This window comes from Asterias rubens, chromosome 3 (genome assembly GCF_902459465.1).
Source record: "Asterias rubens chromosome 3, eAstRub1.3, whole genome shotgun sequence".
In the NCBI taxonomy this organism is placed as follows: Eukaryota; Metazoa; Echinodermata; class Asteroidea; order Forcipulatida; family Asteriidae; genus Asterias; species Asterias rubens.
Window position 1 is genome coordinate 362,539 of NC_047064.1, and position 19,391 is coordinate 381,929.

At 37.9% G+C, this 19,391-nt stretch overlaps 1 protein-coding gene across 2 annotated transcripts in view; it reads left to right on the forward strand.

Moving 5' to 3' along the window:
* The window catches only part of LOC117287765 (neogenin-like), a 29,569-nt gene extending 10,558 nt beyond the window's left edge, over nucleotides 1–19,011 (forward strand). The window contains exons 7-20 of one of the 2 annotated variants that reach the window (XM_033768277.1): nucleotides 166–462; nucleotides 896–1,213; nucleotides 1,803–2,081; nucleotides 2,772–2,783; nucleotides 3,614–3,877; nucleotides 8,336–8,486; nucleotides 10,632–10,780; nucleotides 11,695–11,808; nucleotides 14,114–14,332; nucleotides 14,802–14,967; nucleotides 15,605–15,657; nucleotides 16,226–16,376; nucleotides 17,059–17,135; nucleotides 17,515–19,011. In XM_033768277.1, coding sequence (XP_033624168.1) covers nucleotides 166–462; nucleotides 896–1,213; nucleotides 1,803–2,081; nucleotides 2,772–2,783; nucleotides 3,614–3,877; nucleotides 8,336–8,486; nucleotides 10,632–10,780; nucleotides 11,695–11,808; nucleotides 14,114–14,332; nucleotides 14,802–14,967; nucleotides 15,605–15,657; nucleotides 16,226–16,376; nucleotides 17,059–17,135; nucleotides 17,515–17,516 — 2,252 coding nt within the window. In that variant the 3' untranslated portion in view covers nucleotides 17,517–19,011. The remainder of the gene's footprint in view (nucleotides 1–165; nucleotides 463–895; nucleotides 1,214–1,802; nucleotides 2,082–2,771; nucleotides 2,784–3,613; nucleotides 3,878–8,335; nucleotides 8,487–10,631; nucleotides 10,781–11,694; nucleotides 11,809–14,113; nucleotides 14,333–14,801; nucleotides 14,968–15,604; nucleotides 15,658–16,225; nucleotides 16,377–17,058; nucleotides 17,136–17,514) is intronic. The other variant, XM_033768278.1, reaches the window with a different exon arrangement.
* Nucleotides 19,012–19,391: the final 380 nt, after the last annotated feature.

Here is a 19,391-nt window from a genome sequence, read left to right on the forward strand (position 1 = left end):
GGGGAATTTAACAATTACTATGTGAAAAGGAGATAAACAAATATACTTGTCGGAATTTACAACAACAACAACAACAACAACAACAATATTTTGCACACTTTTTTGTAATGAACTGTCTTGTGCAACTTACTTAACTCATCATATTTTCTTTTTGTATGTGTCTAGCTGGACCACCAATTGCACCTACAAACATCCGTGCCAATCCAACGTCACCCCAGACTGCCATTATATCATGGAGCCCTACATCATCAGGTCTCACTCGGTATACCTATCTTTATGGTCCAGTTGGCTCTCCAGATAGTAAACTAACCCAAGGACACATTGAAGCTAGTTCCATGATGGTTGATCTAGAAGGATTAGATCCTGGTGTGGAGTACGTGATTAAGGTTTCATCAGTCAATAATGTTGGTGAGAGTCATCCTGCTTCACTTCTATGGTCTCAACCTGGACCTGCTACACAAAGTAAGACTCTCTGTCTTTAGGTTTTCTTGTAAATCTTTTCAAGTTTTCTTACAATTTAGTCTACTGATGGTCTGTCACAATCATAATCGTTCTGCTGAACTAAGGACCATCTTAGGTCTTGTACTAAACTCAATGGCATAACTAAAGGGGCAAGTGAAGCATGGGGAATGTCGACAGATCATTATGTGTGGCTTCTCCATGAGTTTAAAAAATACTCTTTCAAGAGATCTTTGCACCACCACATCCTTTCAGTGCTTCAAGTTCAGTTTAAAAACATATTTTTTTAACTGTTCTTTCTAAATCTTAGTCAAATTTTTTGAATAATTGTTACCACTAATTTTCTCTAAAGTGCGCCTTTATTGACAGATATGTGCTCGGTATAGATATATTATTATTATTATCATGCAATCTTGTACCTTCTTATGTTGATCAGAGCCTCCAGAGATCCCTCTACCAGCTGCTCCTGGTCAAGTCTCAGTCCAAAGCACCTCACCCCGTAGTGCAGTCATCACATGGACACGCCCTGCAGGAAGCATCCATATTGCTGGATACATTGTAGGGTTCGGACTAACTGGTGCATCACAGAGTGAACTAATGTTAAGAAGTGTTGCATCAGAACAGCTTGCTCATGAGATTGAAGGCTTGAAAGTTGGTACTAAGTATAGAGCTACAGTTCAAGCATATAATAATGATGGTGATGGGCCGGTAGCAAGGGCTGAATGGCATCAACAAGATGTACCAGAGCAACTCAGTAAGTACATCCAATTAAAGTTTGATTAGACATGAGAATATTGTGCAAAACTGCAATCTATGCTTGAACTTGAATATAGTCATCTGAGAAATTTGAGTCAATGCACAACTTTTATCCCTCGGGGTCTTGTACACAAACACTATGAAAGTAAAATAAAGAGCACTTAGAAAAAGTAGATCAGTCAAAAACAGAAAACAGAGAGATGTTGAATGGTAAAGTGCATCACTAAATATGGGAAACGGTAAAAAATAACCCAAAAAACAAACATATACACGCACAAACGAATACGCCTTGTAGTTGTAGTTAACAGATGTTTCTGTTTAACTGTTTTCATTCATTCGGCCTACATTTTAAGTGTTTACATGTCTAAACTTTTGGCTGTTGGTATAGATTGTTTCCACATGTCAATATATGCCTGTGAAATTTTTTCACAGGACTGGGGAAATTACAGAGTATACAGTGCTAACACACATCGGTGTATGGGTAGATAAACCAAAATTAATAAAGTTAGAAAGCTTGATGCAGCTTCAAGCCAAAACTGAAGTTGTCATTAAAGATTATTATGACGTTATTAATATTATCCCCCAAGGTTTACCAACCCAACCCAGAGGTGTCTTGGCCTACAGCTCTTCACCATCCTCCATAGATATCAGCTGGATGTTATCTGAAATAACGGAACCAATCAGTGGATTTCAAGTTTCCTACGGAACTAATCCAGAAGCTGAAGAGTTCCGAGTTGAAGTAGAGAGAGAATCAGATTCAGTAGAGATACAAGACTTGAAGCCTGATAGTTTATACTATCTCAAGATTTATGCAATAAATGCAGCTGGGAGGAGTGATGCAGTCAGAAGAAGTGTACAGACTTTGGGTGAGTTTATTTTGAATTCATGGCCTTGCCCTCAGGATACGTAGTTACACTTTTCGAGGCAACAGGGCCTTTCCCTCAGGCAACCTAGTTACAGGCAACTTGAAGGCAACCAATTGCAGTGCATGCTACAGGACCATTTTGGTGGCACATGAGTCTTTCTTGAACATTATCTTATAAACCACAAGAAAAAAAGGTGATCTTTAAAATGTGAATGGGTTTCCTTCTTGGAGATTGCCTGAAACTGGTTGCTTGTGTGACATACCCCTCAATTCTTAAGATGACAAGTCAAGAAAATAAAATGTTTAAGATGATAAGTGAGGAACTTGTGGACCAGGTTGTCTCAGTGGTTTCTTCACTGCCTTTCCCCTCTACACGCCCTGGTTCACATCCCATCTCAGACCAGAGCCTTGCATTTGGGTTGGGTTTTCAGTCCCTACCTGATTGGGCGAATTTTTCCTACGTGGGGTTTTCTTCTCATAGATGAAACATGACGTTCTTCATCATCTCATGTTTTCATACTTAACTATGTTGGATGTGTTCTAAAATAAATTAAAATATAACAAAACGTTGATAGCTAACTTGCATAGTTTTCCCACACATTCTTATAACAAAACAATGCCTTACAACCTGTTTGTTTAAATACGAAGTCATATTTGTTTTTGACAACAATTTTGTTTCTTTTATTTCCAGATTTGCCACCTGGTAAGTTTATCTTTTCATTTCTCTTTTCTTTGGGATTTAGTTTCATAAAAAGTGATAATGCCTTTTATGTTTTTTTTGAAAAGTTTCTCTGCACACGTGTCATTTTGTAATACATTTTGTTTTGTGTTATTCTACAAATTGTTTTAGAAAACTCAACAAACGTTTAAAAACTTTTTTAAATGGCATCAAGGAAATTTGAATAGTTTACCTTTATAAACTATAGAGACATAGAGATATGTGAGTGTGATATGCGCTGTACAAAAATGGTTCTTTGTTATTATTGTTTTTATTGTTTAAACTCTAAGACAATGAGGAATCTTGATTGTTATTGTTGAATTCTTATGGAGTTACAAATGATTCCTGGTTTGATTTAACACTGATGGAGACCTCTTTAGACTATTGATCATGTATACCTTCATCGTGTTATCTCGAAAAACCTGGAGTTTCTGATTCATTGTTGTTTTCACAAATAATTTGTTTTCCAAAACATTTAATTTCTTAAAGACACTGGACACTATTGGTAATTGTCAAAGACCAGTCTTCTCACTTGGTGTATCTCAACATGTGCTTAAAATAACAAACCTGTGAAAATTTGAGCTCAATTGGACATCGAAGTTGCGAGATGATAATGAAAGAAAAAAAACACCCTTGTCACATGAAAATGTGTGCTTTAAGAGGGTAGATTTCTAGACCTCAAAAACACCCTTGTCACATGAAGTTGTGTGCTTTAAGAGGGTAGATTTCTAGACCTCAAATTCAGGCCTAAAAATGCTCTAAGCAGTGGATATTACAACAGAAAAAAAGTCTGAAATATAAATGTATATATACAGAGGAGCGATGTAATCATCAACAGCAACAGTGCACGGAGCAATTTGGCACCCTGCCCTCTGACGAGGAGGATGGGAATACAGTGTGCCCAAGAATCCTTCAAATTCTTAACTGTCTTCAGTTGCTACGGGATACCTGCATGCACGAAGATGGGTACCGGGGAAAGGTTGATACAGTTCGTGGCACGTTCCTGAGGAAATCGTGTAATAGAAACCCAAGGTCACCAGCTGCTGGGGAGGTTATTGCAGGGGTAGCTGCTCCAACAGGTATCCCTTAATGAGGTTGACCCCCTCCAGCACCTTGCCCCCTCCTCCATCTCTCCCTGATAATGGCTCCAACAGGTAGCCCTTAATGAGGTTGACCCCCTCCAGCACCTCTCCCCCTCCTCCATCTCTCCCTGATACAGCTCAAACAGGTAGCCCTTAATGAGGTTGACCCCCTCCAGCACCTTGCCCCCTCCTCCATCTCTCCCTGATAATGGCTCCAACAGGTAGCCCTTTACAAGGTTGACCCCATCCAGCACCTCTCCCCCTCCTCCATCTCTCCCTGATACAGCTCAAACAGGTAGCCCTTAATGAGGTTGACCCCCTCCAGCACCTTGCCCCCTCCTCCATCTCTCCCTGATAATGGCTCCAACAGGTAGCCCTTTACAAGGTTGACCCCATCCAGCACCTCTCACCCTCCTCCATCTCTCCCTGATACAGCTCAAACAGGTAGCCCTTAATGAGGTTGACCCCCTCCAGCACCTTGCCCCCTCCTCCATCTCTCCCTTATAATGGCTCCAACAGGTAGCCCTTTACAAGGTTGACCCCATCCAGCACCTCTCCCCCTCCTCCATCTCTCCCTGATACAGCTCCAACAGGTAGCCCTTAATGAGGTTGACCCCCTCCAGCACCTCTCCCCCTCCTCCATCTCTCCCTGATACAGCTCCAACAGGTAGCCCTTAATGAGGTTGACCCCCTCCAGCACCTTGCCCCCTCCTCCATCTCTCCCTGATAATGGCTCCAACAGGTAGCCCTTAATGAGGTTGACCTCCTCCAGCACCTCTCCCCCTCCTCCATCTCTCCCTGATACAGCTCAAACAGGTAGCCCTTAATGAGGTTGACCCCTCCAGCACCTTGCCCCCTCCTCCATCTCTCCCTGATAATGGCTCCAACAGGTAGCCCTTTACAAGGTTGACCCCATCCAGCACCTCTCCCCCTCCTCCATCTCTCCCTGATACAGCTCAAACAGGTAGCCCTTTATGAGGTTGACCCCTCCAGCACCTTGCCCCCTCCTCCATCTCTCCCTGATAATGGCTCCAACAGGTAGCCCTTTACAAGGTTGACCCCATCCAGCACCTCTCCCCCTCCTCCATCTCTCCCTGATACAGCTCAAACAGGTAGCCCTTAATGAGGTTGACCCCTCCAGCACCTTGCCCCCTCCTCCATCTCTCACTGATGATGGCTGAAATAGCCCTTTGTGGGTCACCCCCTTTATGAGGTTGACCCCTCTCCAGCACCTTGCCCCCTTCTCCATCTCTCCTTGATAATGGTTCATGATGTGACAGGTTGAACCCCACTCCAACACCTTGCCTTGCCCCTCCACCCTAATGGCTGCTTATTACAAATAGCTTATAAGTTTTAATGTGATAGTTTATTGTTGGTTGTTTTCTTTTGCAAATTTCAGTATCTGTTTATGTTTTCTGAGTTCATTTGAATCCGTAGAGAAGGATGAAACATTTTCCTCTGTACAAAGTTTGCAAAGATTTTTGCAAGGGCCACTCCTAAGTTGGTCTACTCAGTACATTGTTTTAATTTCATAGTCGCAATCCACCCTTGTTTATTAAGCACACAGAACTTTGTTTTTTAAGATACTGGAAGTTGTAAACCTTGAGTGTTGGCTTAGCTTTGTTTGACCATGGAGGAAGGAAGAGAAGGAGTTTGAGCTCCTTCTCTTCCTTCCTCCATGGTTTGACCTTGCTGTTTAATCAATTGTCTGCTGTGTTAAATCCTCTTAATGGAGTCAATTCGAGTAGTTTACTTGCCATAAATAAAGAGACTTACAAACTAACAAACATTGGGAAGATGAAGCAGAATTGCTATAATTTATTTTGGAATATAGGGTCATACATTGGAAAATAAGTAGGGTGAACTTTTTCCCAAAACCGGTACTTGTCGTGAAGATGAAGATGGAAGTAAGCATCCTGTGAAATTATTTCATCTGAATCGCACTTTTGATTAGAAATCACGAAAAGTGTGTCAACAAATTTGAGTCTCCAAAGGTTTTCAATGAGCAATGTTTAGAAAATTCCAACTCTCTTGATGTTACAGTTTTTTGTAGTATTCTTTCAACTGAAATTTTCACAGGTGGCTTTTATTGTATCTTTGTTGTTTTCGATTTGAAATCAGCATTACATTAGAAACAAAAAACAAAGAGGACCCTACCTTTAAATTAAAATACAATCATTACTGGGTGACCCCTACTTAACCCTAGCCAAACCCATACTTAACCCTACCCAAACTTAACCACTATGGTATAGAACCCTGATTTAATGTGGTTTGACGATCCTTTTTGTAAGGGAAGTTTTTTGTCTGCTTTTACTTATATGCTCTGGTTGTGTGAATTCTTTTTTGGACAGGCCATCATCAAAAGTTTAATATTTGTGTTAAACATTCTGAAAGATATATAAACAAATTAAGAAAAGTACCTACACCAGGCATTTGGATAAATAACATTTAATCATATTTAAAAAACTAAAAATACCATTTCCAGAAACAGGTTTTTGATAACTGTTTATGGGAGGCACTTCTGCTTAAAAGTATCATCAAAATATGTCAAAATTTGTGTGGGTTAATTTGTTGTGGTATCAGAGTTTTTGGTGGGTTGATACGGACTAATGATGGATAAACTTATCACTGTGTGTGACTAAAGTTCACAACTCGATTACTTTCATGTATTTCATGTTTGATTGAAAATTCACGTTCCAAACAGCTTGTAATTGCTGTGTAATCACTGTGTATGACAAGAGTTCTGTGCTCAAAACACTTGACTTAGTTATCACTGTGTGTGACACTTCCCAGCTAAAGTTAGCACAATACGTGTTGTATGACAAGTTATTCATTTAAAAGGGAGAATATAGGTTTTCTCGGACAAATTCGGCAAATGAGCAGTCATTTACATTTTCATGCATTCGAATTAAAACTGTTTTGCCTCTCCAGTCGTTACTGCGTTTCAAATTCAGAATTCGGCCATTCAATTTCATCTTAAGTCGAGTAAAATTCCTTTAGCATTCTGTTCAATTTAGCGTATCGTCATTCTTTTTCGTGAAAAACATGCCTCAAGAAGCGTCTGCGAATTTGAATGCCGCTTTTATTAATTGTTAAATTGAATGTTTATTTTGTTAAATCGAATGACACAACATTACGTATGACTTATCATAAAACGAAATTGAATTACTCTTTTCAGTAGCATTCGGTTTCGCGATAAATAGAATAGCTTGATAGTTAAATTGGCTGCTCTTTTTCCGAAATTGGCCGAGAAAACCTATAGTTGTGGTTAGCTGCATAGGTTTGAGCATCCCTGTTCCTTCTTCTTTTTCTACTGAATGTTTACTGAAATGTTTTACTTGAGAACAGTTTTTTACCTAACTCCTAGGCATCCACTGAAGCTACATAACATCTCTTAAATGATGTTTTCCAATTGACTAATTATAAGCAGAAGAAATGTGCTAGCTTTGCATTATTATGACTAGATCTTGATTCTTGATTCTTGCTATAACTGAACCAATGATATATATTGATTCTTGATTCATGCTATAACTGAACCAATGATATATCTTGATTCTTGATTCATGCTATAACTGAACCAATGATATGAGTCTTTGCAGTGTTGAGGCAATTGAGCCACAGATTTGCAAAAGAAAAATAGCTAACTGAAAAAGTGCTCTTGCAGATTGTTTAGGTTGCAGAAAGTGTAATATTTTACTTCTGGCATTTTTTTAATATTTTTTTTTTATTAATTTTTTTAGGGATTTGAATGGCTTTATTACCCAAAGTTCATGATAATCTCTTCAGTTTTTTTTGCCAAGTATGGTTTAAAATGCTGCAATACTGCCTGCAAAACCTAATACTTAGAGAAGCATGCTCCTTATATAGCATGAATGGATAATGTGTAATATTGATGTGACTTAACAGTTATAAAGAAAGGAATAGTATTGTAATTAATAGTTATTAATAAATCAGCATTATTTACACTAATTAACTAAGTAAAAATAACTAATGTTAATTAAATTAATGTCCTATTCTTGAATAGCATACTGTTCCTCTCCTCTGTATTAAGGAAACCAATTCAATCAAATGAACACTCACTATGGTTACTACACATGCATAAAACACTTGAATGATTAAAGAGTTGGGAGAGATTCATCAATTAGGACACAATAAGTATATCCAGCAGTTTGATTGTTTCCTTAATTGGATGAAAGTATAAAGCAGGGCCCAATGGTAGAGAGCTGCATAAGCAAACAAAGTGCTTAAAAATCTTCTATGAACCCCAAATAAGCATTGTTAAACCTATTCTAAGCCTAATGTTGTTGTGCTAATAGACCTGTTGTGCTTAATAAGCTTTAGGAAGTTGGAGCCAGGTTTTAATCTGGCTGGTAACAAAAGTCCAAAATATGCAAGAAAAACTGAGTACCTCCTAAAATGTTCTTCTAACTGGTCTTCCTGGAATTACTTCCACAGAAGTGATTGAACCTCCAGTTAACTTGCAAACTACAATCGTGGATACATCAACAATTCGTCTTTCATGGACTGATTCCAGCTTAGGACATTCACAGGTTGTGAATGATAACCGCTTCTACAATATCCAATATGGAGTTGCTGGAGAGGAGAGGTGAGAAACGATTAAAGAGTATTAAATCTTGTTGGAGCTGTTCAATTGTTTTAATCCTATTTAGATTTTTTAAGGTATTCCCGGAAATCCGGAGCGGTTATCCTTTGCAGGAAGACCAATCCGTAATTGGAATACACAATCTCAGAAACATATATGACAATAACGTTTCTCAAATTCAAATATTTGGGATAAAAGCGGACTTATTTTGCCTTATTTTGACTTCTTTCTTAATTATGCTTTATCTTAAGAAGCTGTTGTACTTCTAACCAAGTCAGTTTTTATTGCCATTCATTTTAAGAGTGATTACCAAACGAATACAGACTCTTTAAAGGTTCCCTAATAGGATTAAAACTGTCTCTAGCTACCTAACTAATCTCAGTAGTCTAGTTTGTAAGACCTCTGCTCTGGAAGACTCTTTAAAGGTTCCCTAATAGGATTAAAACTCTAATCTCAGTAGTCTAGTTTGTAAGACCTCTGCTCTGGAAGACTCTTTAAAGGTTCCCTAATAGGTTTAAAACTGCATCTAGCTACCTTACTAATCTCAGTAGTCTAGTTTGTAAGACCTCTGCTCTGGAAGACTCTTTAAAGGTTCCCTAATAGGATTAAAACTGTCTCTAGCTACCTAACTAATCTCAGTAGTCTAGTTTGTAAGACCTCTGCTCTGGAAGACTCTTTAAAGGTTCCCTAATAGGATTAAAACTCTAATCTCAGTAGTCTAGTTTGTAAGACCTCTGCTCTGGAAGACTCTTTAAAGGTTCCCTAATAGGTTTAAAACTGCATCTAGCTACCTTACTAATCTCAGTAGTCTAGTTTGTAAGACCTCTGCTCTGGAAGACTCTTTAAAGGTTCCCTAATAGGATTAAAACTGTCTCTAGCTACCTAACTAATCTCAGTAGTCTAGTTTGTAAGACCTCTGCTCTGGAAGACTCTTTAAAGGTTCCCTAATAGGATTAAAACTCTAATCTCAGTAGTCTAGTTTGTAAGACGTCTGCTCTGGAAGACTCTTTAAGGGTTGCCTAATAGGTTTAAAACTGCATCTAGCTACCTAACTAATCTCAGTATTTTAGTTTGTAAGACGTCTGCTCTGGAAGACTCTTTAAAGGTTCCCTAATAGGTTTAAAACTGCATCTAGCTACCTAACTAATCTCAGTAGTCTAGTTTGTAAGACCTCTGCTCTGGAAGACTCTTTAAAGGTTCCCTAATAGGTTTAAAACTGCATCTAGCTACCTAACTAATCTCAGTAGTCTAGTTTGTAAGACGTCTGCTCTGGAAGACTCTTTAAAGGTTCCCTAATAGGATTAAAACTGCATCTAGCTACCTAACTAATCTCAGTAGTCTAGTTTGTAAGACATCTGCTCTGGAAGACTCTTTAAAGGTTCCCTAATAGGATTAAAACTGTCTCTAGCTACCTAACTAATCTCAGTAGTCTAGTTTGTAAGACGTCTGCTCTGGAAGACTCTTTAAAGGTTCCCTAATAGAATTAAAACTGCATCTAGCTACCTAACTAATCTCAGTAGTCTAGTTTGTAAGACGTCTGCTCTGGAAGACTCTTTAAAGGTTCCCTAATAGGATTAAAACTGCATCTAGCTACCTAACTAATCTCAGTAGTCTAGTTTGTAAGACGTCTGCTCTGGAAGACTCTTTAAAGGTTCCCTAATAGGTTTAAAACTGCATCTAGCTACCTAACTAATCTCAGTAGTCTAGTTTGTAAGACGTCTGCTCTGGAAGACTCTTTAAAGGTTCCCTAATAGGTTTAAAACTGCATCTAGCTACCTAACTTATCTCAGTAGTCTAGTTTGTAAGACCTCTGCTCTGGAAGACTCTTTAAAGGTTCCCTAATAGGTTTAAAACTGTCTCTAGCTACCTAACTAATCTCAGTAGTCTAGTTTGTAAGACCTCTGCTCTGGAAGACTCTTTAAAGGTTCCCTAATAGGATTAAAACTCTAATCTCAGTAGTCTAGTTTGTAAGACCTCTGCTCTGGAATTGCAGCTGGAAGTCTACATAAATAACCTTTCTGAATCATTAACGGTTGACAGTGAATTTATACTTTATTTGTTTTGTTTGACTTCAGGAAGCTTAACAAACGCACTCGAGAAACAAGTTACGAGATTGACTTATTTTCTACTTTATTTATTTGACTTCAGGAAGCTTAACGAACGTACTCGAGACACAAGTTATGAGATTGATGATCTTCTACCTGGTGTTTCATATCAGTTTACAGTTCAGCTCATATTGGATCCGCAACGTAGGAGTGCTCTTAGTGAACCAGTTGTTGATGCAACCAGGGATCCAGGTAATGAGTTTTGCCTTTTTTTCCCCACTTTAGTCAGAAGAAGAGACTGGGACACTTCTAAACTAAGAAGTAAGACTTCTTGTCTTGTCACTAATTCACTCAATTTGTGTTATATCAGTTGAGCCAAAGAAGGGTTATTTTTGTTTTATTATTAATTAAATAAGCAGAAGTCCACAGGATAAAATGGGAGAGTATACCTATAGTGATTTTAACCTAAAGTTTTTAAGAATATGCATTGAAATGGTGTCTCTTGGAAAAATCAGAATTGCGATTGTTCTGGAGATTTCATAAATGTAACTCAGTCTTTAGGAGAATGCTAGACCTGCCTACTGTATACAAATATTGACTGCTTCGAGTGCTATGGTTAAAACTATGACTCCCGAGGTGATCCCCGGGAGCGTTCTATTTTCCCGAGGCGAAGCCGAGGGAAAATAGAACGCTATGGGGATCACCGAGGGAGTCATAGTTTTTAACCATTGCACGAGTAAAAGCAGTCAATATGTGTTTTATAACACCCCAAACATTTCTAAATACTGTACTATTATTATTAAGTTACAGACCTGAATGCTACAATCCACGGACGACGCGAATACAGATTGCAAACACTTTTACTGTGCTGCATGTAGTGTCGTGCAATCCGAAATGGTTACAGACTATTAATTTATCATCCTCGTACACGCAACGGACGTCTGGGTACTGCACGCCGTGTGCTAGTCTTCGGACTAGCGCATGGCAAACCGACGCACAATCACACGGCCGTCGTCTAGCAAAACTAAGACATGTCATGTGACGTGCTCTAAACCAATGAGCAGGCAGAATACTTGCAAGGGGTGTTATGCTACTTCCTATTACATCGCGCTTCCAAGCTTTAACTCTTAACTAATGTTTATTTTTAAATATTGTCATTTTATCAGCACAAGGTGGAACCCCAAACCGATTTACCGTCCTTCAAGTTACAGTTTCTAGTCCAACTACTGCTAAAGCTGTATTAAACTGGTTACCACCACCTGAGACAGGAGCTCCTAAGAGTAAGTACACATAATTTACATCTTCAAGTTACAGTTTCTAGTCCAACTACTGCTAAAGCTGTATTAAACTGGTTACCACCACCTGAGACAGGAGCTCCTAAGAGTAAGTACACATAATTTACATCTTCAAGTTACAGTTTCTAGTCCAACTACTGCTAAAGCTGTATTAAACTGGTTACCACCACCTGAGACAGGAGCTCCTAAGAGTAAGTACACATAATTTACATCTTCAAGTTACAGTTTCTAGTCCAACTACTGCTAAAGCTGTATTAAACTGGTTACCACCACCTGAGACACCCTAAGAGTAAGTACACATAATTTACATCTTCAAGTAACAGTTTCTAGTCCAACTACTGCTAAAGCTGTATTAAACTGGTTACCACCACCTGAGACAGGAGCTCCTAAGAGTAAGTACACATAATTTACATCTTCAAGTTACAGTTTCTAGTCCAACTACTGCTAAAGCTGTATTAAACTGGTTACCACCACCTGAGACAGGAGCTCCTAAGAGTAAGTACACATAATTTACATCTTCAAGTAACAGTTTCTAGTCCAACTACTGCTAAAGCTGTATTAAACTGGTTACCACCACCTGAGACAGGAGCTCCTAAGAGTAAGTACACATAATTTACATCTTCAAGTTACAGTTTCTAGTCCAACTACTGCTAAAGCTGTATTAAACTGGTTACCACCACCTGAGACAGGAGCTCCTAAGAGTAAGTACACATAATTTACATCTTCAAGTAACAGTTTCTAGTCCAACTACTGCTAAAGCTGTATTAAACTGGTTACCACCACCTGAGACAGGAGCTCCTAAGAGTAAGTACACATAATTTACATCTTCAAGTTACAGTTTCTAGTCCAACTACTGCTAAAGCTGTATTAAACTGGTTACCACCACCTGAGACAGGAGCTCCTAAGAGTAAGTACACATAATTTACATCTTCAAGTTACAGTTTCTAGTCCAACTACTGCTAAAGCTGTATTAAACTGGTTACCACCACCTCAGACACCCTACGAGTAAGTACACATAATTTACATCTTCAAGTTACAGTTTCTAGTCCAACTACTGCTAAAGCTGTATTAAACTGGTTACCACCACCTGAGACACCCTAAGAGTAAGTTCACATAATTTACATCTTCAAGTTACAGTTTCTAGTCCAACTATTGCTTAAGCTGTATTAAACTGGTTACCACCACCTGAGACAGGAGCTCCTAAGAGTAAGTACACATAATTTACATCTTCAAGTAAGAGTTTCTAGTCCAACTACTGCTAAAGCTGTATTAAACTGGTTACCACCACCTCAGACACCCTAAGAGTAAGTACACATAATTTACATCTTCAAGTTACAGTTTCTAGTCCAACTACTGCTAAAGCTGTATTAAACTGGTTACCACCACCTCAGACACCCTAAGAGTAAGTACACATAATTTACATCTTCAAGTAACAGTTTCTAGTCCAACTACTGCTAAAGCTGTATTAAACTGGTTACCACCACCTCAGACACCCTAAGAGTAAGTACACATAATTTACATCTTCAAGTAACAGTTTCTAGTCCAACTACTGCTAAAGCTCTATTAAACTGGTTACCACCACCTCAGACACCCTAAGAGTAAGTACACATAATTTACACCTCAATCTCATATACTGATTCTTTTGGCTTGTGTTTCAATCGGTTTTATTTTGTATTTTGATTAACTTTCACCTAGTTTTCTTTAGGCTTGTGTTTCATCCATCTGTTTGATTTACTTGTGTTTTTTTCAGATCTCGTTTTGCTTTGGTTTCATCAAGTTTTCCTTTGGCTTGGGGAGGGGGGGTGTTCCCTATCTCGTTTGTCTGGTGTTTCATACATTTTTTTTTCTTTTTTGTTCTGTTATCGTTTCTGTTATCGTTTTATAAAATACCCATTGTATTGTTTGTCAGTTGGGTTTTATCAAGTTTTGATTTGGCATGTTTTTCATCCAATTATTGTTTACTTTGTGATCATCCAGTATGCTTTTGTCTTGTAGTTAATCAAGCTTTCATTTCGATTATTTGATCAGCTTCTGCTAAGATCAAAACATCAGGCCATTCAACATTTTTGCATTCATACGTTAGGTCCTTTTGGCTGGTTTGCAACAGCAAATTCTATTTTCTCAACCTTTTTTTTGTAAGACAGATTCATACTTGAGAAAGACATGACAAGACAAGTGCTGTATTGTTTAAACCTTGGACAGATTGTAACCATTCAAGTTGTTGTATATGACCAATATACTGGTAATGATGGTTATTTATCTAACCATATTTCTGTCTCCACCCAAACAGACTACATTGTAGAATACACAGACGCTGAAAACTTCCGTGACCCATCCACTGTATGGGAACGCATGACCATCCCTGGTACCCAGCTCTCGGCAGTCATTGATGATTTAACAGCTGATCAGGAGTACCATGCGAGAGTAACAGCTCAGATTAGTTCATCTGAGATGGGTCCATTGATGGCTTCACCAGCAACCTTCACTACCCCCGTCATCCCGCCATCTCGTAGGTTTACAATTTCTCTTTATTTTGATTTCCATCCTCTTAGGTTTCCCAAGTATCATGTGAAGTTTCTTAAGAAAGGGAAGTCTTATCAGTCTTACAACTTCAGTCTCAGAGCCTTTACACATGTACACAATCGGTAAAAGTGAGATGGTAGAACACACCAATTAAGGACAGCCTGGAATCAAAACCAGCAACAGAGAGTAAACAAAACCCAATTTTTCAGATGTTTAAAGAGAAAATTTACACAAATCTAAGACATCATGCAGCTGCTATTCCCTGATATACCCTTTAATGGATTTACATACTAGGGGCAGTCAGGTTTTGCCTTTCATTTTCCATCTCCAATGATTTTAGTTCCCTCATGTATTTTTTTCCTAGTCTCCTTTCTGATTTTTCATTTCATTTCCATTGACTTTCCTTTCCCTCTGGTAAGATTATTTCTCTTTCTCCTATTTTTTCTTGCACTCAGCTAATGTTGATAAACCATGTGATGAGACTGAAGAACAAGGAGTAACACGTAGAGTTAACTTCTTATGGGATGGTGTTGTAGATGGAGCACAGCGCCCTCCATTGTATGGAATCCCAATACCTTACTGTGATGATGAATACAGTGTAGAAGAATGCCATGGGCTCTTGTGAGTATGACTTAATTTGGCAACAGGCTGGCTCAATAATGTATTCCCTGTCTGTTACACTTGTGGACCCCGGTTCAAATGCTAGACCACAGCTGAACATGTGGATTGCAAGTTTTCAGTTTGGTTTTCACAAACTACTTGGGCTTTTCCTAACAAATCTAAAACATATTGCTTGATCATGATTTGGCTGTAATAAGACATGTACCATATCTTTAAATCTTACAATGGCACCCAAGAGGCAGATAGTAACCATGTGTGATGTCAGTGCAAGGGCTGCACACTCGCTACCTTCTCCAAAATCTATTACTCCATCATCCACAGACCAATTCATTCTTATCCAGTGACCAATAGGTACTACTTGTGTAGTCGAATATTCTTGCAGCAGTAGGTTACACAACTCAATTGAAATAATGTAAAAAATATGAGTAGGATTTGAAACTTTGCATGGTGGAAATACGATATGGAAAGGTTTGCGGTAACACCATGTAATGACTATCTCTAATGAGTTGGGGTGGTTCTAAAAAGAACCGTTGGTTTCAACTCAACTTTTTGATCAGTATGCTCTGATCATCTTCTGGAGAAAGCTGGACTTATAAAAAATATGATTGATTGATTTCTGATTTTGTTATCTTTGCAGCTGCTTCTGCATACCTGGAAAGAAGCCCCCAGCCCTCAGAAAACCAAAGTGCTGTAAGTCGATATCGAAAATGATGTTTGGGTTGAACAAAGAAAAATTGATGAGAGTGAAATTTGAACTTTTGACTCTGGATTGATATGCCGTTACTGAGCCATGTAGCCCTAATGTTGGCATCTCCCTATTTTGTAATATTTTTGCTACAGATGAAGTACTCCATGATGTTCCAAGTGTTATTTAGTGTCACTTCATTTTGTAGCTTTAGTTCATGTATGACGTGACCCCATATCATTCTTGTAACTGAAAACACACCATGCATGTTACAGACCTTTCTTATGCAACGTGACAGCCCAAGTTTTTGCTAACCGAGTTTGGAAAACTATGTTAAGCCATCATTAAAAGCACAAATAGCTACAGTTGTACGAACGTTATACAAATTAAAAAAGTGTCAAATTTGTTGGAAACAAAGCAACCAACCATGGGCGATTGTTTAATTGACAGCTTGCAGAAAACAAAATCTGTTAACACGATTGAGTGTTTTACTAACATTCGACTTTCCCTGCCAACCAGCATGGTTAGATCAATAATGGAAAGGTTTATAGTCTTGTTTATTTCTACCTGTAGCTGCTACTGTACCACCATGTCGTCGTGAGTACACCCTAGCAAGACAAGCTCTAGATGAAGCTCGTCTGAAGGGTATTCCTGCTATGAGTGCTATGTTACCTCATTGCAGAGACGATGGCTACTATCATCCTAAACAGTGCTCAGGAACTATGTATGTATACATTTATTATCAAATCCTATTGAGCTTCTTGAAAACAACAAATGTAGCGAAGCATGACAAAACTAGGCTTTCTAGAATAAGGTTACCAGACAAAATAGCAAGCCACAATGTATTATTTGTGACCGGTATCCTGCTGATTTTTGCTTAGAAGAACAGTTTTAAGTTTTACTTTTTGCTTAAACAGCTCTTTGAAACAAATGCAAAGTTGTGTATTTGTAACTGCATTTACAGGCCAGCCGTCGATTTCACAAAGAGTTAGGACTCGTTTTATCTCGAGTTAGGAAGAGTAACTCGTCTTAACTTAGTATTAATCTTAAGGTCTGCATGCTACAGTGCAGGGTTGGGAATCGTCCTAAGTCCTAAGATTAGTCTTAAGTTAGGAAGAGTTTTGTGAAATCGACGGCAGGTCAAACAAAAGCATGCATCTATGAATCAAAGTCATTAAGTGTCTGGTTTAGGTAAACATGTGTGTCAAACTTCCTGAAAGTGTCTCCCTGAATGACATCAAACTAGCCATCAAAAAGATTTTCGTCATGACCCTCAAGTAACCCAGCAATGACGTCAGAGCTACTCGAAGTCACTGGGGTCAGACCCGGGTAGACACAGGGAAGTTTATCGAATGCAAATTTCACTAGAACTAAAAAAGAAAATGTTTGTGTATTTATTTGATTAGGTGTTACTGTGTGACAGAGAATGGAGCTCATACCAGTCAAGAAAGTCCCATGTGGCAAGCAGCCAGGTTGCGATGTTGTAAGTCAATTTCAGATCTAACTCTGTACAGTAAAAAAAAAAAACAGACAACCTTCAAACTGACAATCTGACAGACTCATTTTACAAGACTATACCAAACAAAGACATTGTTCATGTCTCACCCACACACGTGTCACCTAATGCACACTGCACCGTAATACACTGGAAGTCATGGCACAACAAGTTCTTGTAGGTGATTGTATACATCATGTGAATAGGTTCATTTGCCTCGTTCAAGTCTTTGCAGCCTTTCATAAAATAATGTTAATTATAGTCGCTCAATTACCTGAGTTGATTCAATGCTTAGTAACACTGTACTATATCTCATCATAAAAATTGTTACACTAAAAAGTTTGATATAATTATTTTCTGTTTCTAGAAAAACTCCATGAGAATTTGCGGATTGAATGAAGCTAGCTGCCAGAGATTGATTGGGCATTCGCTTACAGCTAAGTATACCATAAGTATGTCATGTAGATAAGCGTAGATTGACTGTAGAATCAGCAAGTTTTGCTTTTTTGGTTTGTTTTCTTTCCTGCAGACTAAAGTCTGTTAAGAATTTTGACGTCACAAATTTATGACGCTTCACATTCAAGTATGAACCGGGCGTTGAGTTCAAAACAGTCTCAGTTCCATTGAATAAACTTTGCTGAATTTCACTGAATACCTTTCCCGAGGAAAGAATCCTAGAAAATCACTTGTTTTTTCTCACATGTATTTTAATCAAAAGTGCCTTAAACACAAATCTTGCCTTAATTTGACTACTAACTTTTGACAACTCCAGCATTTTGTATGTTCATGTCATGAACTTGATAATACAAATTAATATTTGTATAAAGCTTTAATCTCATTTGGATAAATTGTTACAAACCATTGTGCCTTTCACTTGCCTATATTCATATATTTTATAGGGAGTATATAATTTTATTAATTACTCAAAAAATCAACGATTTTCAAAACTTACTTTGTAAGCACTTCAGCTGTTGATAATTGTACAACATTTGGAGAAACGATTCCCTACTAAGGAATGTAGTTTTAGAATGCAATTCAGTACAATCAGAGAAATGTTTCATGCATTGTGTATTCCATTACGGATTATTCTCCGCTCCAGATTTCATCAGTATCTCAAAAACACTACCACCTTTTGAAATAACATGTTCACATTCTAGTTTTAATGTTTTATTTGCATGGTAAAAACAAACAAAAATGTTCTACTGACTAAGTTTTTAAAACCATTTGTTTTACACACAAACATTTATTCCATACTTTTTTGTACACATCCATGATATTATGTTTTCTTTTTGCATACAATTATTGTAGAGGTATATAGTGTAGCCCAGTGCTGTGTTTTTAAATCTTGGATAGTTTTATTGGTACTATATAACTACTAGGAATTATTTCAATTCCAGAGTGTTTAATGTTTAGTGAGAGGAATATTGTAGTGTGCTATTAATAATTGGCTATTTCTGGAGTGATGTTACAACATTGGTCAAACTGACATCAGATGATTCAAGCATTCCATAGTGGTCAACTTTATAACTTGTTTTATGGAAAACTACAGCCAGGATTTTATCATAAAGTAGTATTCCAGGTTGGCTTATTCTGCCTTTCATTTAGATGGATGGAAAGGGAGTAACTTACTATCATAACCAATGTCATTTCAAACTGAGCTTGCTGTACTAAATGATTTATTATAAGCCAATGTAATCAATAATGCCATTGTATTAATTCTCAATATCTTTTTTACATAAAAATCTTTTGCATCTGAACAATATAACATCCAAACAGTTTTATATGTTTTATACAAATGTAATAAATGGCGCATGATAGCATTATGCCTGTGATATCAATAAAAACAAAATGGCGCTTGAAAGTAGATTTGACTTTAGTCGTTTCTGTTTACCAATAAAACCCTTGCTAGTGACACCAACGCCACTAAACCCTTCCAAATAATGTTGCAATTTTACAAACAACTGCTGCCGACTTAACTGATAAACAGTGACTATGTGACCTTCTCCTATAAACGGACTGTTTAAGAATCATGTTAATACAAAGTGAATCCTCAAAATATCTCAATTAAATCAAACTATTTACAGTATGTGTCAATTAAAGACACTGGACACTATTGGTAATTGTCAAAGACCAGTGTTCTCACTTGGTGTATCCCATCATAAGCATGAAATAACAAGCCTGTGAAAATTTGGGCTCAATTGGTCATCGGAGTTACGAGAAAATGATGAAAGAAAAAACACCTTT